General features: G+C 36.8%; 1 protein-coding gene across 2 annotated transcripts in view; it reads left to right on the top strand.

Moving 5' to 3' along the window:
• The window catches only part of LOC107042055, a 366,486-nt gene that overhangs the window by 240,368 nt on the left and 101,281 nt on the right, over nucleotides 1–24,837 (top strand). For both annotated transcript variants that reach the window (XM_015262927.1, XM_015262926.1), the window contains exon 3: nucleotides 5,717–6,835. In XM_015262927.1, coding sequence (XP_015118413.1) covers nucleotides 5,717–6,835 — 1,119 coding nt within the window. The remainder of the gene's footprint in view (nucleotides 1–5,716; nucleotides 6,836–24,837) is intronic.

Here is a 24,837-nt window from a genome sequence, read left to right as displayed (position 1 = left end):
TCTCTCTCTCTCTCTCTCTCTCTCTCTCTCTCTCTCTCTCTCTCTCTCTCTCTCTCTCTCTCTCTCTCTCTCTCTCTCTCTCTCTATTTCCTCATTTGAACTCTTTTTGTTTCATTCTTCCATTTCCTTGTTCTTATTGGGAATCTTCGGAATCGAGGAACTCAATTACTTGCACCGAAGCGAGAGATCAGGCAGGGATTGACCTTTTTCGCGCCAAGAAACGACACCGAGATAACACCGAAAAACCAAGTGGACTCAAACGAAGCATTCGTTGAACTGATCTCGGACAAAAAAAGTGTATAAATTCCCGGGATTTATGTGTCTCGAATCACGGTTATGGTGAAGTGATTTTTTTTCAATGATTTATCATCAGGAGTTCTAGTCTCTCGATGGGCTCTGATCTAGATTTGGATATTTTCAGCCCTTTAATTTACCAAGGAAAGTGGATGTGAAAAATTTTGAACAATTCAAACCTAATCAATATTGTCCAACGACGTTTTGTAAGATATTAATATTTTTTTGAACATTTTCTTCTCATAAATAAATATCGAAACTTAGAAAACAATCGTTCATTGGCTATGAGATGTCAAAAAACTTCTTAATTTTTTTACATCTCGAGTACACATCTCGAGTTGCTTTCCATGCAGACATCCACATTTAGTTATCATAACACAAAAAAATGGGAAAGGTGAGCTTGAGCAATTACAACACTTCCATTTGGAAACCAGAATTACGACTTCAAATCTAATCGAGTTTTCTGAAATTTTTTTACAGTTTTTGATAATCTTCAAATTTATCGTTTCGGTAGAGCGATGTCAGAGGTCAATAAAATGCTGTTACGTATCCTTTAACAGGGTTAGCATTGATGAAACTTTAACGATAGTTATATTACAAGTCGAGGACCAGGAAAGTCTATTTGAACATTGCTCACTCGTAGGGTCACTGCATATCACGCAGCCCTCGAGGGAGAAAATGAATATTGTATATTTACTTGGGACCCTTGAGGGGTTGAGAGGTAAGTGAAGTGGAGTTTCAAATCTGCTGGGATCTTTCATTCGTTGCGATATTTACATGGAGAAAGTTAGTTCGTGTGGAAAGAATCTCATCTAATTTTTGTACTTTTTAATTGAACGAGTTTTTTGAACTTATCAGCACTCTTGAGGCATGACAATTGGTCCCTGTACAATTTCATGGAGACTACGGACGGATGTCGAATGAACTTCTTTCGTTCGCTTCTTCGGATTCTGGAGTAGTATATAATGAGTGGAAAAGTTGAGGGTAAGACTGGTTGTGGTAGTTGTTCGATTGGAAAGATCATCTCGGGAAAGGTAATGTGAAGGTTGTGAGGTCAAATTCCACCTGGCATCGGGTTTTTCCACGTGTCGTTTCCTGTGCTGAGGAATTATGTTCACTGGAGTGTATGAGAGTCGAAATATATGAGTCATATATGTCCTATACTTCATATATATTTTCGCCTATATACACTGAAAAAACAAGAGTTTTTTGAGAAGTACGTCTTTATTTCTATCAAGAAATTCATGACTTGAAAATTGTAAAGGGCACAATATCTCCCGCGAAGAAAAAAAAATTATGCTAAGAAATTTTAGACTTGTCCGAAAGACGAGGCCAATTAGTTCATATCAGGAAAACAAGTTCTCAAATCAGTTCAAATTGTTTTTGCATTGAAGTATTTAGAATTAAGGCTAAAAAACTATTAAATGAATCAATAAGTCCATATTTATTTTGAAACTCTTTCACTAGGCAGCAAGCAACATTAACATAATTGAATCGATTTTTCCAACGTAGTTTTCAGGAAATATAAAAAATTGACATGAACCTATGTCCATTAGAAGTCATTCAAGGGGTAGGAGCATCGGACGAGTCGTCTGAAAGTAATTCCTCCTGAACATCAGTCTTTTTGTCGTTACCATTCAACGACTTTGACAAATTATCTTCTCCGGAGAACGAGGGTCGATTTGTGTAATTCAGTCTTTGAATATCTTAGAGATGTACATTAAGTTCATAGTAACGTTTTCCGTTCCGAATAAATACGGTCGGTTTGCTTCAAGAAGAGGAGTGGAATTTGATGTAGTATACATAGTAGAATTCACCTGTGAGGGTTCTGATTATATAACTCAGTTAGTAGAGCCATCAGATGGATAATCTGAAGGTTGTGAATTCAAATCTCACTTGATGTCATTCATCAGTTGTTTCCGTTCTTGGTTATTAATCATCTAAATAATCTGAAGGTTATAGGTCCAAATCACATTTAATGTTATTCAACCATTGTTTCCGAATTTTTCATCACCTAGATACTCTGAAGGTTATGATTCTAAATTCACGTGATGTGGTCTATCCGTTGACTCCAAATTCTTCATCAATATTCTTTTTCATCTGATTCGTGTCCAAGTGATCCCGGCCAGGTGATTAATCAATCCTTTGACTAGTTAAAAGAGTCTGTGAAACTGCCTGGGATTTGAACTCGGAACCTTTTGCATGTGAATGGAGAACTCAATCCAATATGCCAAGTCGTCAGGAACGGTAATTCCTCCATTAATGATCCCATTTTGCAGTCGGAATTCTAAAGAGTACACGCAAAGTAGAATTTGACAGTGAGTATACGGACTATGTACCCCAATCCATGGAAATAGCTTGATTTGACTAATTTAAGAAAGAATACACTATTATATTATCGATTGTAATAGCCCGAAACTTTCGATATTATTGGATATTTCCCGACAACTTCATTGTGTAGCAACGAGAGGGATGAGTTTTGCAGGATAAAAATCATGAACCCAAAATATGAGTGAATTTTCTGCAAAACTCGATCGGTGATACGCAGGGAAACTTGAGAGAAATACCCGATGAATTTTGGACATCGAGGGGTATTCGGTGGAGAATCTCCTTCCTCCTGAGTTCGACCAATCAGAGTGCAGTGGTCGAGGTTACGTGGCACCTTACACGAACATTTCACAGAATTAAAAAAAAAAATTAATCTTGTTACTAATTTCTCCTAAAGTATTCTGGCCAAATCGACTCATTTTGAATGACTCTTCATCTTGAATCAAATTTGCACAACCCGAGTAGAAATTTTAGTACTTGGCTGGCCAGGCCCTGGTCCGCTCTGCCGTAGAAAAGATCCGACCCTGTTACAGTTACGACATCAGGGCCTGATTTCTAAACCTGATAAGAGCCGTGACAGGCGGCCTGGTGTCGCCCTTATCTAGCATAAACATTGCTACAAATTAATAAATTACTACCTGAATTATTAAATTGAGCCAAAAATGAATAATGAATAAATAAATAAATAAATAAATAAATAATGGTCCCAGTATAGGTGGGTCGAGAAAAAAAAGAAAAAAAATCACCCAGAGCGGGACTTGAACTCGGGACCCTCCGCTTAGTAGTTCTGTACTCTATCCACTCGACCACCGTATCATTCTTGAAAATGACCGTTTGTTTTGATTATATCAATAATACTCCCAATAAAATTGTAGTATTGAACTAAATCTAGAATAATATCAATTAGTATAATTTTCCTGATCATCATCCCCCCTCCCCACCGACCCACCCCCCTTTACCATTTCCACCCCGACTCTTGGTTCGGTGAAAATTTTTCTAAGTCCAGTACGGCATGCCTTATCTGGACATGATCATTGCCGGATCAGGTTCGCCGTATTGAACTTATAGAATTTTCGAAGTTAAGGATTTCCGGCATACCTTTCCTGGTCTTGATCATGGACCGATCGAGTTGGCCGTATCCGGTATACTCAACAAGCACTTGTGTTCAATCAAAACAGGCTGAAAAAGACCCCGGAATTTCCCTTATCTGACATGCCTGAGGTAACTTTAATTTTTCTCTATCACGGTACGTTCAAAGACCCTGACTGGGGCATGATCAGGCATGTCTGCTTAAAGTTTGGAATTTATTGCTAAGGTGAACAAGCAATGGTCCCCTTCAGGCCCTAATCTGGCATGCCGTAATCAGATATACCGTATCGATACCGGAGCAGGGCCTTCTCTGCCAAAAGGCCTGCCTGACGAAATTTCTACTCGGAAACCTTACACAAGCTTTTTTCACAAATTAAAATGTCAAAATCAGAGACAACAATTCACTGACAATTGCGGAATTATCATCATTTTGATAATTCACTAGTAGCCTCGTGAATGATTAAAATAAAACAGCCGTGAAGGTGTCACGTGACCTCGAATACTGCACTCCGATTGGGCGAATCGAGAAGGGAGGAGATTCTCATTTACAATCACGGTATTACTATAAGCTTCAGCCAAAATTGACACCTTAAACTCAAGAGTTCCTAAAAGAACAAAGTTTATTTGTTTAATAGTATTTTCCATAATAGTATATTATGTCATCAGGCGATAAAAGTATTATGTTGATGTAGTAGTAAATGTTGATGTATTATTGAATTAAAATTGCCCAGACAAAAAAATTTATATTTTGAAAAATATATAACAAAATATCTATAACTCGCCCATATTATATGTTTTTTTATATATTTCTTGATGGGAGTTGGTTGAACGAAAAAAATTGGAAACATCACCTCGGTAATCTGAAGCTTTTGTGTTCTAATCCCATTTGGTAAATTCAGCAGGTTTTTTCGTCCGTTGAACGTTACTTCTGAACTTCTGCTCAATAAGTAATAAGGTGATTGATCAAAAGTCTCATCATGTAACTGGTCTGGAAGCTAACTCCGAACATTTCGCACGTGAATCGAGTGCCTAGTCCACTGCGCCAAGTTACCTCCAATTCTCTTCAATCTTGGAAACTTGTATTTCTCCTATATCTAGGTTCGCGTTAACTGGGATATCTTCAGCTTTAATATCTCATGGACAAGAGCTAAATACGGCAAAAATTATTATATAACTAGTTATTGAAATTCACCAATTAGTTGTTGAAAAAAATAAATTACCAACCAGTTGTTGAAGTTGACCAATTAGTTGTTGAAATTCACGAACTAGTTTGCTGAAAAAAATAATTTACCATCCAGTTGGCGAATTCCAACAATTAGTTGTTCAATTTACCAACTAGTTTGTTAAAAGTCATCAACTAGTTATTGAAAAAAATGAATTAACAACCAGTTGGTGAATTTCAACCAACCAACTGGTTGTCGAAATTCATCAAATAATTTTCTCCGTAAAGGCTTCTGTTATCTAGCATTGCGTATGCTCAACACTATTTGGATTCAATCATGTTTAATGAATGGAAATTTATGAAACTGAAATATTATGGATGCAAAAGTAATAGTATTATGGTATATTATGTTCGATGTTATTTGTCACGTTATACTGTTTTCTATAGTTTTGGAGATAATCAATAATGAAGGGTCATTCACAATCGCATGGCGCGATAACATGCATCAACCCCGTAAGTAAGGGGTTAGCATGATGTCCCTCAAATAATTAGAATTTCAACTGGCAAAAAGTGGTATTGAATGTACATATAATTAAATGAACGAATAAGGACACCCCCGGTGAGGCCATCCCTCGAAATCGAAACGTGGAGAACCGTTGAGTCACCGACCAGAATCTATTTCTTTCATTCAATTATTCAATTGTATTAAAATTGCTGCTGTCCGCTTAGGCCAATCTACACTCTTCATCTCAAAATTAAATCCTTCAGCAGTCAAACAATTTCAAAACTGAATTTGAAATTCCACACAATAAAATAACCAAATTCTCTAATTTCATGTTGCAGTCACAGCGGAGACCACCTATGTGTCAGAAAAGACAGTGAAATGGAGTATCCCAAGCGGTCGTAGGAATGAAAAGTCATCGACCCTTGGCTCGAGAGTCTCGTCGAGGCAGAAGGAGCAGAGAAGTGTGACTACGACTTCAAGTGACTTTCCCCAGGCCATGCCAACTAGAGTGTCAAGAACCAATATTCGAATAGATAGATTCACTCCAATTGACGATGAGCATAAGACATCATCAGACAGGCTATCCATGAGTCGTTTCCAAATCAGTCAGACTACTCTCGAAAGTAACCGAGGTTCACGAGGTCAAAACTTCAATGTAAAAAGGTACGAGATAGCACGTAATGCAGATAACCAAATTGAACCAAAGATATCCAACAGCAATTCATTGCAATCGATTGGAGGCCAATTGGTGAAGATGGAAACGGTCCGAGCGCAGCTAACGAGCATTGGTGGTTTCCCCTCAACCGCGAAACCAGGGGACCAGCCAGATGACTCGACAATGAGGGAATCTCCATGGTCAGTACCAGCAGAATCCCTGAAACTTAAACCGAGGGAACCTATCCCTACCGTCAAAGTAAATTCACAAATGGCTGTTAAAATGCACTTTAATATGGGACTTAGGGATATAGTATCAGTTAGCAATGCATATCCGCAGAATCCCCCGGTGACTAAAACCCATGTTGAATCGGATTCCCATCCAGTCAACACGATTGGCCACTTCGCTAAAACTCAGAATTCCCTCGATTCATCTATCGATTCACTTCAATTTCAATTCGAACCAGACCAAGATCAAGTAACGCCCGTTAGAAGTACGGGCACTGTCCCAGTGGAGGTGAGAGAGAAAGAGAGCAATGTTGAAGAGCTTCTCAACAGGCACTCTGACAAACTCAGTCTCTCTCACTCAGCACATGGATATAGAGATCGATTGCATCGGGGAAATCATGATAGCACAACTGTGAGTACAACAGCGATTGGCTTTCGACGGAGGTATATGCGGGATACAACGGAGGGTTCGTGTGAAAAATTTGAAATTGGGGAAGAGAGAAGGCAAGAATTCTACAGTCCAAATTATCCACAAAATTATCCAGCATCGATTGATTGCATTCGGGTACTCGATGGTAAGCGGTTAATAATTATTCAACTATGATGATACCAATTACATTGCATTAAACTATAGTGTAGAGTGTAGGTTAAATCTCGGCCAATCGATCTGTGGTTTTACCTTGTTCCACAAGTTTCACCTCTTTTGCCTCGTTACATTCTCAGCGGTGCTAAATGGGTTTCAATGTTCACTCGACAACGTTTAACCTTATAGCATGTGTCATTCGGCCGCGATATGGCCAACGCCGGGAGGGAGAGTATGTACTGCCAAAAACATATTGGACGTGTTTCATCGGGATCGGGGTTTAACGATATTGTTTTACGATTTCCGGTCTATATCGCTCCTGGTGAACTGAATAGTGTCAATAGATGACACAAAAAAAGATATAACGAGTATTGGGAGTGGTAACGGAGAGATAACCCCGACCTGCGTGCTTTTCAATAAATTGAGGAATAACTTTTGCATTGAAGCTTCACAATAGTTTTCTGCGAATTACACCTAGTCTAAAAAATTGAAATTTCAGGGACAGTCGACACGTAATTTTCGGGAGCGTGACATTGAATGCCCTTTAAAGAAGAAAAAATCATGACATTTCATATTTCACTGACAATTCAATGCAATTCCAAAATTTTGAATAGCATTAGGATGAGAATTCCTCAACCCTTTTGAATTTTCAATAAAATCATGAGTATTCAGTGCCGAATTACTATGAATTTTCAATTAAGGGGAGACCGCAGTGAAATTTGAAAGTTTTCGCTCGGTCTTACGAACCATTGGACGACTTTTGGTATATGAGAGGATATATTAACCCCTCACGTACGGGGTCGACGGATGGTATCGACCCGTGCGAATATGAACGCTCACACTGAGAGAAAAATATAATTCTTCTGACTATATTCCATCACCATCAAATTATAGTCAAAAAGTCCTCAACAATTTTTCATGGGTTACGGTAAGTTTGGCCGGAGAAATAATTACTACAATGGAATGTAGTCATTGCAACTATTTTATAGTTCTCCTCACGATAGATTTGTCGTGGTTACTTTTGAACTTTGGTTAGTTTAATTGCATTTTGATTTGCAAAAATTACGCTTGTGAAGTTACTGTAATGTTATATGCCGCATACAAAAAAAAATCGTATCGTTCACCAAAATGCCTCAACCCCGGGTAGAAATCACGCCGCTCGAGCTCGGCTCGGAACCCGTATCCTAGCTGGAAATACGCCACTCCGCCCCAGCTTGGGATAAACTCCACGCGCGTCACATATACCCGAGGTTGAGCCGCGTCACGCGCTCACAGCCCAGCGTTAGACCATTACGCGAAACGCTTCGCCGGGCTTTAGTTGAATGGCCACTGCTCAACCTCAGGTTCATCTCCAATTACTCAATCCCAATATACTTAACCTAAATAATGATTTGACAGGTCCGATGGCATCGTGATTTGAGCGAAAAAACAATCGAATAAATGTGAAGATGGCATGCTTTTTCAGATGAACAATCACAAGCTCATCAGAAATAACGTGATATTAACTAATCGAATGGGATTAATCTGAAAATACAAGGTAGAACAATTCACTGAAAATTAGTCAATACTTTCTTTTTTCTCGCGAATACACAAACAAAATCAAGAAAAATAATCACTTGAAAAACGTTAACGAACCTTTATTATCAATTATCAACGCTACAGGAGAGGATATTCTTCATTTTTCGATAGGCCTACGAGTTCTAAGAATATTCTACGATTTATTAGGGAAATGTTGAATACAGGTATGCCAAAATAACACGCATGAAAAAATTCAACAGAAAAACCTAGCGCTTTCTATTAAATTTCTATTGGAATTCTATGAGAATTCTCTGGAAGTTCTATTCGAATTCTATTCGTTTCTTGCACCGATTCTATAGGAGATTATGCAACTTCATAGTGTCTTTTTGTTAAGGTAAAATTTGGTGCAAGAAAGTAAATAGGTTTTTATATTCCTATAGATTTTCTTAGGCGTAAAATTTCTAAGTTTTTTCCGCTCGGTTTTTCTTGATTTTCCAAAGTATTCAAATTTTAAATCGATATTCTAAAAATGCATAAATATCATTCTATTCCACCCTCCACTCGAAACGACACGACTCAATCGAAGCTGAGTTCTAAGCGTTGCGCCACAGCTCAAACTCAAGTGCCGGTTTATGCCGTCTGATGAGCGTTCGACTGTGAGCCGGTATGGAGCGGCGTGTCGCGGCGTGAACTCGGGTCAAGCGGCAAGCCGAGGCTGAGCTCGCGCTCACCCGAGTTGCGGCTAAATCCCCGGTTGAATTTCTATCCGGGACTATTTTCTTATTGTAAATCGAACTTCAGATTTTTCTCTCAGTGTACTTTCAAAATTGATTATTTCCAAATGTATGAAGGATAACTTGATCACACAAACAACATTGGAAACGGGAATACTGTAGCTTCAATTAGATGCCGCTTTCGTACTTTTCCATTGATTAAAAATAATCAAATTCAAGTCGTATTGAGCACACACTATGCTTGGAACAAAATGACCCCGTCCGTGAGGGGTTAAAAAGTAAGAAAAATCGCGGAATCTTTCGGTTTTGCCCAGTATATCTACCATCAAGACGTCACGTTTTTACTTTAAAAATGCTCCTTGCATCACAGTTTTCATCCGATTTCACCTTTTTTTTTAAATGTTCGTTATACTCCAATGAACAAAGTCAAGTATGTATTTTATCCTATATGTAATAGATCGTGAAAAAATTATTTTTTTAGTTCTTGACTTTTTTTCTTCTCTTCAGTAAATCCTCAAAATTGTTGTTTTTGGTTATTGAACGTTATAATCATACGTAATTGCAATTTAAAGACCAAAAAAGTGATAATACAATTTTTAAAGTTCGAAAAAACAACGAATTTTAGAATTTAATAGAGACGAAAATAAAATCAAAAACGACAAAAATCATTTGCTCATGAACCATTACATATAGAGTAAAACGCATACTTGGATTTGTTCATTGGAGTATAATGAACATTGAAAAAAAAATTGAAATCGGATGAAAACTCTGGTGCAATGAGGATTTTTAAGGTAAAAACATGAAAAATGACGTTTTCGGTGGATGTATGAGGCAAAACTGATCAGATCCGCGATTTTTCTTACTTTTCAATATATTCCCTCATATATCAAAATTCGTCTACAGTAGACTCTCGCTAATTGCACGGCCGTTAATTGCTCGTTTTTCCCTGATTCCGAGCAAAGACTTTTAAATTTCCCTGAAGTCTTCCCTTAATTGAAGATTCAAGAATATATTTACTGGCATTTTCCTGATCTCTACTAATTTTCAGAGAATGATTTTAAACGAAAATTTACAGTTCTCATTGATTTTTCTATGAGACTCTGAATTTTCAATGATGAAATCCCTCGAAATGTCAGTAAAATTAAAATGCATGGATGATTCATTTGCTTTGTTACAGTTCCCTCATTCAAAAGGGGGAGGCTACAAGCGGTGTATGCACAGTGAGCAATCGTGATTACATCTGACTATATATAAATAAATGAAAAGTGCGGCAAGCATATTCGTTAGAAAATAGTATGAAAACTTCTTGGAAGTAAATGTAGAGGGAAAAATGAGCAAAAATCATGAGCAGATAATCGTGTAAGGAGTTTGGGTATTGCCAACTAGTCAAAATAAAATACATAAAATTTTTTAATTAAGAATGAAAACAGAATAAGTGTCTCAACGATTTTTACTAACATATAAAGTCAGAAAACAAGTCCCAGCATTGTGGGAAACTCCTGGATATCAGTGAAACTAAAATATGATAAACTTTTCCAAAAAATATACCCGATATTTCAGCCAAAAATTTTCAACAGTGCAGTGAAATGGTCAGAATTAGAAACTTTTCTTTACAAATAAAATTTCTATCATGGAGTTTTACTGGTGTCATTGCCAATGTGGATTATTCCATTTTTAGTAAAGGCTTTTATTTAGTTTAGGCTTTCATGCCCTCAATCTTGTCATCGAATGTTCGACCAACTTCAAATTATGTATGCATATCCAGTTCTCATGAGAATAATTTTCATAATTTCAACTTCACTGACGTTCAAACATATCAGGTTCTATGCTACTTGATGAATCAATTCAAAATTTTCTATGCATAGGAGAGCTGGTACCTATACGGCTCAGCGGATAATACCGCCCATCTGTATTTCTCAGGATTGACGAGAATTTTTTTTTCTTTTTTTATTATGGAAATATTTGATAACAACAAGTAATTTCAACAAAAATTTTCAATTTTCTCCCGTGGAAACATCGTTAAAACAAACCAAATCATTTCCTACCGAATTCTTAAAATATTTCGACCCCATAATTTAAGATTTTTCAAATTATTAGTTGGCCCATAATTGAATGGAATGCGAAATATATGTTCGCTATACATTTCCATATCCATTGCGACTTTTTCGATAGCAGAAAAATATCTTCATCAGTTATTATTGGCTATTTTATCAGTCTCCACGTTTGTGGGTAATTCCACCCAGGGTTCTATAGGGCTGCTAGACTCTGCAGCTATAGAGGACAGTCAAGTGACAGCTCAATTGTTTGGGGTAGTCGATGGCCACTGGAACATCTGGTAAATTTAGGATAATTTATTATTATTCACGTGAAATCTTTCTGAAAATGAAGCCAAAGAATGGAAACAAAGGATGAAAATAGGAAAAATTATAACAGTTGGTCTGTATTGCTCAAAAGTCATCAAAGCAAGGTGGACGGTATTGGACGCATGGGGGGCGGTATTACCCTCAAAGTTCGATTCCATCGCTGATGGCAATTGAACTACATAATTGAATATGTTTAAGGGGGGACCCCGGTGAAACTTGAAAGTCTTCGGTGAATCTGGGGACTTATTGAGCGACTTTAGTTATATGATGGGATATGTTAAAAAGTGGCAAAAATCCCGGACCCAATCGGTTTTGCCCCGTACTTCCATGGAAAACGTCGTTTTTCGTGTTTCTACCTTTAAAACGTTCCTCGTTCCCCAATTTTGATCTGATTTTATTTTTTTTTTCAAAATGTTCGTGAGACTCCAAAGAACAAAGTTAAGCTTCCGTTTTACGATCCATTATATAGATCACGAAAAAATCGAAAAAAACAAAAAAAAACAAAAAAATGATAAAAAAGGGGTTTTCCTTCTGATCGTCAACTATTCAAAGTAAGGACTTTTCAGGCATAATGCAAAGACAATCAGAAGAGAAAACCCTTTTTTCGGTATTTCGTTTTTTTTCCGGTTTTTTTCGATTTTCTCATGATGTATATAATGGATTGTAAAACGGAAGCTTAACTTTGTTCTTTGGAGTCACACGAACATTTAAAAAAAATATCAAATCGGATCAAAATTGGGGAACGAGGAACGTTTTAAAAGTAGAAACATGAAAAACGACGTTTTCCGTGGAAGTACAGGGTAAAACCGATTGGGTCCGGGATTTTTCCCACTTTTTAACATATCCCATCATATAACTAAAGTCACTCAATAAGTCCCTAGCTCCACCGAAGACTTCCAAATTTCAACGGGGTCCCCCTTAATGTTAATTTTCAAAAATGTCCTCTTCACATCTTCGAGTAAACACCTCGAAGAAACCATTCTAACCGTTTATGACTGCTTGTAGAGGGCAGAGCAGGAAAAAACGACTCATTTCCCTTAGGTAGGCGGTACAAGCACCAGCTCTATATGGTTCTCGGTACTACTAAATGTATCGCTGATTTCAACTTCAAAACAACCCCGATAAATCCATGAAACCACCAATATTTCTTCTAATTTATTCCCCGAGGGAATTGATAAAAAATAATAATTAGCACTCATCATTTATAATGAATGCCATCTTCAAAAACATGTTATTTTGTTATTTTGTTATTCATGCCATAACAAAATATGTTCATGATGAACATTTATGTGCGAAGAAAAAAAAACGAAATTAAATATACTCATAAGTTTTGCCTCTTCTATTCAATCCTTCCATGTTTGACCCTTCCATCTTTTAACCTTTCCTTGTTTGATCTTTCCCCGTCTTAGCGCTCATTTGAACCTTCAGTTACAATAAATATTGATTCATTCGCTCAAACAAACGGGAAATGCAATTCGGATAGAATAGCGGTCTGACAGATCGCGGGGTACGGTAAACATGTTCAGGGGGGACCGGTATAAACATTAAAAGTCCCGATGTTTTAATTCAAAAGTTTTTGTGCTTCAATACCTAACTGAACTGTCCCTCCCAAACCCTTTCAACTCTTGGAAGTTGAAGCTCGAAGCCCCTTGCAGTGTTACCAGATCGTGACATCACCCCATTTCAAATTGTACAGGTTTTGGCTATAAATCTCCAAAATTTGGCAACCCTGGCCCCTTGGGCTACAAGCATCCTGAATCTTAAGGAAAGCCCAGCCAGGTAACTGGTGATTGATATCCGCATCAACGGATCCCTCTACTCCGCTGTAAGAATATGAGATGCCGATAAATTTGCCGCTCTCACAATGAAACAACCCTATACCGACTATCGAATAAAAAAAAACATCCAACTCCATAAAATTCACCTATCGCCATTATCACATCAGCTTAAAATACGATAAAGAATATCTCTCGAAGTAGTTCTCGGTATCTTCCGTAATTTCGTGAATTTCTCATCGATAAAAAAAAATAAAACCCAGGGAGGTTCAGTTGAACCCCCGAAGGAGCACTCACTGATCGTAGAACGATAGTGAGCGGCTAAACGGAGGTAAAAAAAGTGGAATAAAACGAGAAAAGAAAATTGGCAAACTTCCTCCCAACGACAGCGTAAATCACTCTCTTTCCCCTTAAACTTCCGTACAACATGTACCAACGAGAAAAGAGTGCAGGCAATCGATTTCACCATTGGTAAGAATCACTGATGCTTGAGGTAGATTTACCCATTACTTAACTACATCATTTAAATGTTGAACCAATACCCGAACCAATAGACGTACATTCAATCCGAAAAGCACGTAAAATCTCCACCTAAATTCGCCGTCGCCGAATTTTCCCAAAGAAATTCATGGGAATTCAGTGAGCACAAATCTAAAGGGATTGGGAAAGGCCGACGGTAACTCCTCACAAATTTATCCAAATAGCGGAGCAGTTGACTCTCGTTCCAATTGAAGTCAGGGTCGACGTGCTCCACTATTGAAACTCGGACACGGGGTCTCTTCAGGTTCTAAGAATAACCACATCGTTTGTTGCTCTGCGTGTGTCTCTCGTCGACGTTAATTCTCTGTTTATATCTCATTTCGAATTCTTACTGAAATATTTGATAGAATGGACTGATCGACGAATTTACCGAAGAGATGAGAACATCCATTTAATAATAAGAAAATTTATGGCAAAAAAAATAATTAGAGAATTAATAATAATTCACAGAAGCACAATCTCTCCGAGTGGAAATTGCTTCCCCAGGTAAGAATTGACGATAGAAACAGGGCTCATCAAGCCCTGGACCAAGGCTCGGAAATGCTCAATCAGGGCAGGGGCTCAGCCTTGGATCAATCCTCCTTCAGCCCTAAAATGATAACCTCGTTTCAGGCTTAGTCCGCAAGGCTTGAATGAGGCTCGGTGCCAAGGCTTGATCCAAGCCTTGAATTACCACATTTTAAAGGCTCAATCGAGCTTCGGCTAAATAAACTGAAGTATTTTTTATAGATATTTGTATAAACAATTTCTTATTGCTTCATAACCGTTTTTATGAATTTAGAGTAACCTATGAAAGAGAGTGCGGTCGGATCGTACATCACTGTTGCTAAGCGTTGTTGGTGATTGTGATTGTCGGTTAATTAACAATGGATGGGAAAAAAATTATCATCATCAGTTTCTACTAATTATTCGTCCTGGATTATTACCGCGCACGTGGAAATTGAAATACAATGAAATCAAACATTTAAAAATCTGCTCCTGCTGGGGTTCGATCCGGGGTCCCTCTGATCCGTAGATAAGCGCGCTGTCCACTGGGCTACCTACGACTTCTTAGGATGATAAATTTTTTTTGGGTATAAAAATTCAACTTGTGTTAGTGTTATTTTGTTATTTTGTTGATATCCTAATTTAACTTCCTAAACTTGAATAAATGATAGGTCCGATGGATTTATGAGTTCAGAATCGATTGATTAATTGATTACAGATAAGGATAATAATAATTATGTAGTCTCGTGCACAAAGAGCTGCTCTAGGCCTGGGCTGGGGTTAGCTTAGATAACTTGGCGGAAAATTATAGCTATGTTTGTAGATGATGATGATAATGTTTTCACCACCATTAGCTGATGAGTATTGATATAAAAATTGAGGAAACTAATCGGAAGTAACTTTAATTTTCGAGGCCTTGCTGAGCCCTGAATAAGCCTTGACGTACTGAGCCTAAATACTGAAAGCCTGGACTAGGCCTGAATTGAGCCTCGCCAATGGCCCCTTTAATCATCCTTTTTTGAAGTTCAAGTGAACGGTGAAACCAAGCCTATCCCAGGCCTCAATAACTGAGCCTCACCAACCCTAGGCTCATACAGGCTTGTTCTCATCGTCAGCCTATGTAATTCTTACCTGGGTCGGATCCATCTGAAGTGCGAGCAGAACTTGATCCAGTTTTCGTAAAGTTCGACTGATCAGGTGATTTCTGATGAGAATCTGACGAAGTTTTGATCCAGTAGATCGGATCCTATAATCAAGAGGCGGGCTCAGATCGAGTTCTGATCAGGTAGACACACTGAGAGAAAAATCTGAAGTTCGATTTACAATAAGAAAATAGTTGAGGCATTTTGGTGAACGATACGATTTTTTTTTGTAGGCGGCACATAACATTATAGTAACTTCACAAGCGTAATTTTTGCAAATCAAAATGCAGTTAAACTAACCAAAGTTCAAAAGTAACCACGACAAATCTATCGTGAGGAGAACTATAAAATAGTTGCAATGACTACATTCCATTGTAGTAATTACTTCTCCGGCCATAGTTACCGTAACCCATGAAAAATTGTTGAAGACTTTTTGACTATAATTCGATGGTGATGGAATATAGTCAGAAGAATTACATTTTTCTGTCAGTACATAATCTCAGTTTGAGGTCAGGCTGCTTAAGCCCAATTTGATCCGATTCGGATTTGATGCACTTGATGCAGTTTACTCAATCTCCTGATAAATGCATCACGAGAACCACTAAATATGGAAAATCTAAAGTAGCCCAAAAATGATATGAGATCATCACAAAAAGAATATCATCGAGAAAAATAGCACCAATTCTCCGTCACCCACATACTGAATTAAATTCCATATTTCAATGTAAAGAGTGTGCTTACTTATTGTTGCGATGCAAACAGTCATTTCCATTTTCATATGAAATTTAATTATTAATTATTACTGTTCATTATATCATAAGTTGATTAAATATAAACTTAAAGGCGTATTTTTCTTTTTCTATATAAATAACCATTCGATTCATTGTAAAATTCTTCAGACTGCAAGGAAATTCAAACTTGTAACGATTCAAAATATATTTTCTTTTTCACAAAGACTCTATTCAACTCGAATAAAAATGTACCAGTTTGCTTCGTTTCAATCAGTTCCTTTAGCCCTCTTTGTCAAATTTTACAACAAATACATGTTGGAGAAGTGTACGGACCAATGGGCCTTCGTAGTCACTGCGAAGTATCCCTTGTCTTACGTTTTACTCTATTTTTCTCTTTTCTCCCTCTCTGACCCATATTTTTCCACAATGCTTTCTTTTCAACTTGTACCAAAAATGCAAACCTCTAATTAGCCATGAAAATCATAGCTAAAGAAGTCAGGAACGGAGCAACCGCGACATTGAACACTACTCGGATTTCCAAAAATCGAACACAAAATTATTTTATATTCGAGTTCTAAAATAACATCAATAACATTTCATCTTATTTTGAGAAAATTCATTAGTTGACAATGTATTAATAAAATCAGTTGAAGTTTATATACAAGATTAATTGAATAGTCAATGTATTATTTGTTGTAAATTATCCGTGTTGTTCTTCTTTTCATAAAATTACCAATTGACAACGTAATAAAAAAAGTGAGAAAAATATTTCAATATTCTACATAAAAAATAAACAAAAAGTTGAGTGAATAAAATCAGAGTCTCATCAAGTTTCGAATTATTATTCAAAATTCTCCGTCATATCGAACTCATCATAATTTAATAAATTTTGATATGGACACTCATCTTATATATGTTGACTGCAGTTCAAAAATGGACAAATTAAAATACACACGAACTTTGTGCTATTTTATTTAAGATTTCAAGGATACAAATGGATATACGACTACTGAGAAGTGTTTATGTGGTGCTGGCTCATCCGAAACAGAGCGAGGTATTGTGTTGTCGATGCTTCAAAGCCGATAATCACATATAATGTGAATATTCAGATGGCGTTTAGTTTCTCTCTTGTTTTTCTTTTCTCTGAAATCACTTCAACCCGCGCTTGGATGAGTTGTCCACTTCTATCAAGAAAATCATTTACCCTACAAATTTATTCATCACCCTGGGGAGAAAATTCATATATCATACAATGAAATCAATATCCCGTGCAAGGAGACTGATCCGGATTTGAGTCCACAATTTATAAGGATTCATTAATAAAAATACCCGCGGGCTCTCTCCAATTATAATGGGCTGAGGAATTTCCGGGGAATTCCAGAATGCGAGATACCCATCGCAAAAGCCTTGCCCCCCTCGATGAGACGTGAAAACGTGCTCAGCATTTCAGGATTACACTGTAGGAGAAGCATCGTTAACGGATGAGTCGATTTCTCCATTGATGCTTAGGTGCATGTTGATTTTACCTCACTGCACAGTTCAGCACATATACAGGATTATTCCCCAGGAGAACAGTAAATTGTATGGGGAAAAATGCCCTCTGTTTCAGACCGAGTGGGGCTTAGTTAAGCTCTAAGCCACGGTACTACTGTACCACCTAGAACTTAGCTTTGTAGTCAATGCATCATTCAGGCGCAAAACTATTGAAGCATATAACAGGCTTCGAGCAATAGTAGATTATGTCATATGGCCGATAGGCCGAGGTTTGTGAGTCGTGTGAAGTTTGCAGCATGAGGCGGCGATAAGTCGGATGCAAGGCTCACCGAAGCTCTATGAATGGGGTGGATGAGGGTGAAATCCCCTCTCCCCCCCTCATTAAAAAAAAAGGAAATAGACAATAGATAAAAATAGAAGAATTAAAATAATATTTTTAAAAATCCAAAAACGTAACAGTTTCATAAGAAAATTCTATCGAATTTCCATTGCAATTCTATATTATAGTTTATAAGAAGTCTATTGGAGTTATGTAAAAATTGTTTTAATCTCTAAAACTCTATTAATTCTTTGCGCCAATTCTATTGAAGATTATATGTATTAACCATATCATATTCTGAAGAGGTATTTAATAGAAAAAAGACCATAGAATTTTGGTTCTCAATTCCTGCGTACAAATTTTCCAAGTTTTTTACATCATCTTTTTATTTGTTCCTTATGATAGAATCCAAGAAAATAACATTGGAAAATTCATGCCCACGAATCCTAACAGAAAAAAATCCCAATAGAATAAGTTACTGAGAAAAATCAATACACGGAGAGAAATTTTCTAGAAAAATTCTAGTACGAGTACTGACAAAAATCACAATCCACGGGTTGTGAAAAATTCTAGTGCGGTTAAGGTAAAATTTCTTGGTTTTTCCGGTGAAATTTCAGGAGATTTCAGTGAAATTTTCAATTTTCAAATTTTCTTTGCGTGTATCCATTAACTTCTTTCAATGAAAAAATATATATAAAAAAATGCACCCAGAGTTGCATACCTTTTAACAGAATTTGTGCAAATAAAAAATATAATTTTTTAATACAGTGGTCAGAAAACTCCAAGCAGTTCATATGGACTTCTAGTCAAAATTTCTTGAAGAAATCAATATAGGTAGTTGCCAACAGTATATTTCTCGGTATATTTTTTTTTATCGTTATTTTACATCGCGTCGATCCGGTTAGGGTATACTGCGATGATGATCAAAACTTTTAAAAATGGTTAGATCGCACCACCATTCTATCCGGCCGGGATTTGAACTCGGAACCTTTCGCATGTGAGGCAACGAATTTATCCACTGTGCCAAGCCACCGGGATGTGACAAATTCAATCTAGCGGGGAAATATAAATATAATTAATCTCTGAAAGCAGATAATAATTGCAAATCGTTCAGTGGCCAATGGTACCCCGACGCCAAACGCCTGTCGACCAAATTCGAATATACATAATCAACAATTTCTCTAAATTTTCTTTTTCGGACTCTTCATGAACTACGTTCTCATCGTGAGTCCTGGGTCACGCCACGAGTTGGTGAGAATTGAATTCTTTACCAACACATGATGGTTCCTTTAAGAACTTAGTTACCTCATTTAGAGAAGTTGATATCTTCACAATAGTGTACTTACACGGATTTTTATTTTATTGTTGTAAGAAAGTATGATGGGGTTAATAAAGTAACACCTTATATCCTTTAGAAATTATTAAGCTGATGGATATAATAAGAATGGACCACAGGAGTAGGACTTATACGTTTTGTTCCATTCTGATTTTACAGTAAATATATGATTATATTTGTGATAATCTAAGAAATACTGAAAAATTCAGACAGTTATTTTCTCCTACTTTCAGCCTATCCACCAGGATAATAGCTAGTGATTGAAATCAGATAAATTGTAGGAATACAATTGAAAAGAAGAATTTAAAAATAAAAAATAAAATGTTGATAGAAAATTTTTATTTATACATACTTGAATGAATTTGAAACATCACATTTGAAGAAACCATCAGAGAGCTCACTTTCAGGGAAATTTATGAAAAATTCGATATTTCCAAACAAATCAAAATAACGATTATTACTATCGCCTTCATCTTTAAACTCGGTCCAAAGGACACCGAAACAAATTTTTTAAGCCATCATTCAATCAATTCTGAAGATTTTTTTTCATTATCGTGGGACAAAGTATTTTCGAAAGAGTTCGAAAATTAAAAAAATTAATCAATGAATTAAATTTTAATTGATGACGATCGATAGGGCTCAACAATATTAAAGTTTGAAAAGAAACATCCAATTCCATTCATTCATTAACGAGCAATTAAAGAAAAACTTTGTTACATATGTACACACATACACACATCCGTACAGAAAAAGTCTAAAAATTGCATTTTCGGATTTTCGGATCATACTGGGTTGATATAACACAAAAAAACCAAAACGTAAATTTTGATGATTACAAGATTCCATTCAGAAGCAAAAAATCAAAATTTACTCAAATTATTGAACTTACAATTTTTATAAAATCACACCTTTTAAATGAATGACTTTCCACAAAAATTTTCAAAATATCAATTCCCGATTCACAATAAATTGATATTTTTCAACTTTTCCATGTTTGTTATTGCTTTGGTTTTCAAAAAGTTCACGCATAAAATTTGTTCAGTTACATATTCAGTCACGCTAATATTCATCAAAATTTCATAATAATTTACCATTTGAAATCCACAATTTTTTTCAGTCTAAAATTTACACTCTAATATTTCTTTCTTGAATACAATAACGTTCTTATTATTAGAATAACGCTCTTGGATACAACTCCAGGCGTTGCCACCTAACGATCACGTGATTGTTATATAAAAATGATTTAATTCTTTATGATCAACTTGTAGACTCAATCCCAATTAACCGATTCTTATAATATTCTCTCCATATTCTATCAATTTTCCTCTATTTTTCAAATACTCCTTCGATTTTCTGAGCGCTCTGTTTGCGCGATATTTTCTTCGTCTATGAGAATAGTGACGTAATGAAGTCCGACCACCCAAGTAAAAGTGACTTTGGCTCTTAAGAAAAAACTTGGAATTCCTTTCTTATATTTCTTTCATATGATATCGATCGAAATGGAGACTCGTTTTTCACCTTTCAACGCAAAAGTTCTTATTGATTATTATTCTTCTACTTAATCATCTCGTTTTTTATTATTCATATTTTTCAGAGAATCCTTCATGAATCGGTACGTCTGCGGACGTAACAGTATTGAATACTAGATGTGAAATGAATAAATGTTGCTCGCTAACTATATTGGCCTTCTCTAGGTTGGGTTAATGGGATAGCCATCCTTGGCCCTTTCCTACGCTCATGAAGAATTCTTCATGTGTATGCCTCACTTGATATTGGACTTTTAGGTCGGAGTTAGAGCTCGTAGAAGCGTAAACGCGCAACATGAAGTTAGCTATTTCTCTGTATCAAGTTCATAGCTGCTAATCGCCACCTATCTACCGCAAAAAAAGACGTTAAGTACCAGTTATCAGAACTCAATCATGAAATAGTAGATTTCATCATTTGATCCACAAAGTTTTTGTAATGAATGTGAGTTTGTATTATCATCACATTCGTCATGAATGACTCGAAAACCGCTATCTAAGTGAGCGAAGTGAGGTTAGGGACTATCCCTAGACATCGGAGCTCGCAGAATCGGCGCTCATAGCCCTGAAGATGCAGACTGCAATGTTTCCGAAATGTCGGCGCAACGCTGAAAATAAACGCAGCATCCATCCGGAAGCCAACGATATCAGTAATCATGGCCGGGAAAGCCTTTAAACTAAGATGTGAGGTTAGAATTGCGGTCTATCGGGCCTAGTAACATAGATTGAGCTTTGTTACTGCAACCGTAATAATGGGGAAATTGTCATTGAAATTGCATCTCTGTTGTTTGACCACACATGCAATTGTAATTTCTCAAGCTGATGGAGACTACAAAATTTTCCATTAACAGAGGTAGAAAGTGTTCACCGACGGCGGTGGCTGTGTGGTTAGAGTGTGGGATTGGCATGCGGGAGACCCGGGTTCGATTCCCGGCTGGGGGGACCAAAATTTGTGACACTCTAAATCTCACGGTTTCATTTGTCGAGCGAAAGTTTCACAAGAGACGACTGTACCTGGGCAGGTTTTTCCCTTAAATGGGGGTTTCCCTTGTCCTTCGTCGAATGCGGTACAGGGGGTTGGGGGGTGGGTAGGGAACAATTCGTCAAAACCCGAAAGGATATACGAGAGAAAAAATTAGAAAAATTTCATCTGTACTATTGTCTCCGGGAAAGATCAAAGTATTTTGAATTTCTACGTTTGTAATAAACAGAAGATTAATTTGATCTCACAGCTAGTGTTTTTCACTACATTTTTTGCTTGTAGCACTTCACGGGAGAGGGGGGAGGGCGTTATTTTTTCATACATCGCATACCCAGAATCGAAACAGGTATTATAAACAATATTGTAGACTATTGGCGCATACAAAAAAGAACAGTTTGATGTATTTTCAACAGAATACACTGTGTTCCACATCAGAAACGAAGTCATATAGCCAATATGCAGTGAGAGAAAAATCTGAAGTTCGATTTACAATAAGAAAATAGTTGAGACAGTTTCGGTGACGATACGATTTTTTTTCGTATGCGGCACATAACATTATAGTAACTTCACAAGCGTAATTTTTGCAAATCAAAATTCAGTTAAACTAACCAAAGTTCAAAAGTAACCACGACAAATCTATCGTGAGTAGAACTATAAAATAGTAGCAATGACTACATTCCATTGTAGTAATCACATCACCGGCCATAGTCACCGTAACCCATGACAAATTGTTGAGGACTTTTTGGCTATAGTTCGATGGTGATGGAATATAGCCAGAAGAATCATATTTTTCTCTGTGTGCTGTGTAAAAGCTTCGGAAACCTCAACTTCACGGAACGCTTCATTCTGCGTCCATCACCGAAATCCAGTGGTCTATGAACATTTGCGAACGGACTTGGTCTTTTCAAGGGTTTACAATAGATACTGATTGAAGTACCGAGCCATTCACTATAGTGAACAAAATTTCGATTCTCCACTTTTTAGAGACTTCATCTTTTAATAATTGATGCTCTCTAAATGGAATTTGTTACAGGTATTTGTTATAATGCTACTAGAGCTTTAAAATTATCGGGTATTTTCCGTTAGGTTGTTGGGCGACAAACGAAAGAGTCAAGATTATCAGCTTAAGGAACTTCCGCAGTAAATATATGTGCGTAGGAGGAAATGAACTGCAGAGTTGAAATTTTGGAAAAATATTCTTTGAGTGATTACAAATATCCTCCCGAAATGCCAAAACGCTGAACCACGTAAATTGTTAAGGAGGAAATGTGAAAAATGTGTCATCAACACTGAGCCTTATGGCATTACTTTTTCAAAAATCACCAAAAAATAATCGACAATGGAATAAAAATCCAAACGCTTTACGAACAGAACGTATATATTTCAACAACATATCCCCACAATTTCATTAGCCGTTACCACACGGATTATTTGTAATCATCGAAAATGTATGGCATAGTTAAAGATTTTAGTTACGTTAGAGGAAACTGATGGCTGAACGTGGCAACGTTAAGGGAGGTTAGAGTGCGCGCGACGGAGGCCGTTGTGTGAACTCCGCCAAGGCATATACTATAGATTCTATAGTACAGTATAGGATTTTATCGGAATACAAGAACACCAACTGCGTCGAATAAAAATGCATGGTTGTCAAATCTCACCCAAAAAAAAGTCGGTCTGAATCAGACCGTTTTTTCGGTTTGATTCAAGTCGGACTGAATCATGCCGGGAATCGACTTAATCCCTATTTTGATCATTAATTTTAAACGATTTTTTTCTAAAACTTAGAAACTTTTTCCGAAAGCTAATCCACTTTTTCTCTCTGTGTATGGTGTAAATCGACTTATTTTGCTTGAAAACATTTTTCATATCGGAATAAGTCGATTCAACTCACAGGATAATACTTGAGAATGAAATTCAGGACTTATTCCGTTTTTCACTTGAATAAAAATATAGTCAATTTTTTTTCTCCAATCGTTCATAGGGGATATGTAACACAATATGTATAATCGGTTTCCGTCAATAACTCATTTTCGGAAAAAACCGACGTATCACCCTTTACCGCTTCGTTACTGAGATCATTTGGATTTATTATTATTATTATTATTATTATTATTATTATTATTATTATTATTATTCAGTTTTGTTTTGCAAAGGTACTAATGTGCAGAATTTCATTCCGTAATTACCTAGATTTCAGATAATTTTTGCCTCAAAATCATCCTCTTTACATTGATCAATTTCTTTGATTTATTCTCTAAAATTAATTTTTTTTTCGATATTTTATCGGGATGCAAGTTATAAATTGCAGATTCTAGAATTTAGAAAACAATTTTTGAATTTGCATTTTTGTTCTTTGTGTTCATGATTTTTTTTCCACGAATCGAATTTTCATAAAAAGAACTATTGAACTCTCCATAAAAGTTAGCGTTTCAATTTCCAAGGTCTTTGGCTGTGAACCCTCAAGGCACCACCCCCTTCCCCGCCTCAATTTTTCAGTAAAAATTCGCTATCTCCCTTAGCTTTAGAGATATCTTTGAAAAACTCATCGACGAGCTAAGTCTACTACGGGAGGGCTGTACATCAAGAATTTAGTACCACCTCTTCCCCTCCCTATACACCTTGTCCCACACAAAGATCCCCTTATGTCAAACCTCCTCCCCATTGACGAAGCCCCATAGACCCAAATCGGTCTCAATCAAACCGAAAAATCGGTTTGAATCGAGCCGCAAATCGGCTTGAATCACACCGAAAAATCGGTCTAAATCAGACCGACAAATCGACTTGAAGCAGACCGAAACATCGACTTGAATCAGACTGAAAAATCGACTAGAATCAGACTAAAAAATCGACTAGAATCAAGTCGCTATTTACTACCTGAAACAGGCAGAATTTCGGCGTGAATGGCTCCGTTTTCAACTTTGCGACCCGGAGGGAGGAAGTTATTGTAGTGACCCCGAAAATCGAATGTGGAAATTTAAGCATTTCTCCACGTTTCATGACCTTTGGAACCACTTCTGACCCTTTTCAGGTACCCGTCTGTATGTGCGGATG

The sequence above is a fragment of the Diachasma alloeum genome, unplaced genomic scaffold (assembly GCF_001412515.2).
Source record: "Diachasma alloeum isolate Michigan unplaced genomic scaffold, Dall2.0 Dall_scaffold_00406, whole genome shotgun sequence".
NCBI lineage: Eukaryota > Metazoa > Arthropoda > Insecta > Hymenoptera > Braconidae > Diachasma > Diachasma alloeum.
Note: the sequence above shows the minus strand (reverse complement) of the source record. Positions and strands in the feature narration are given on the sequence as shown.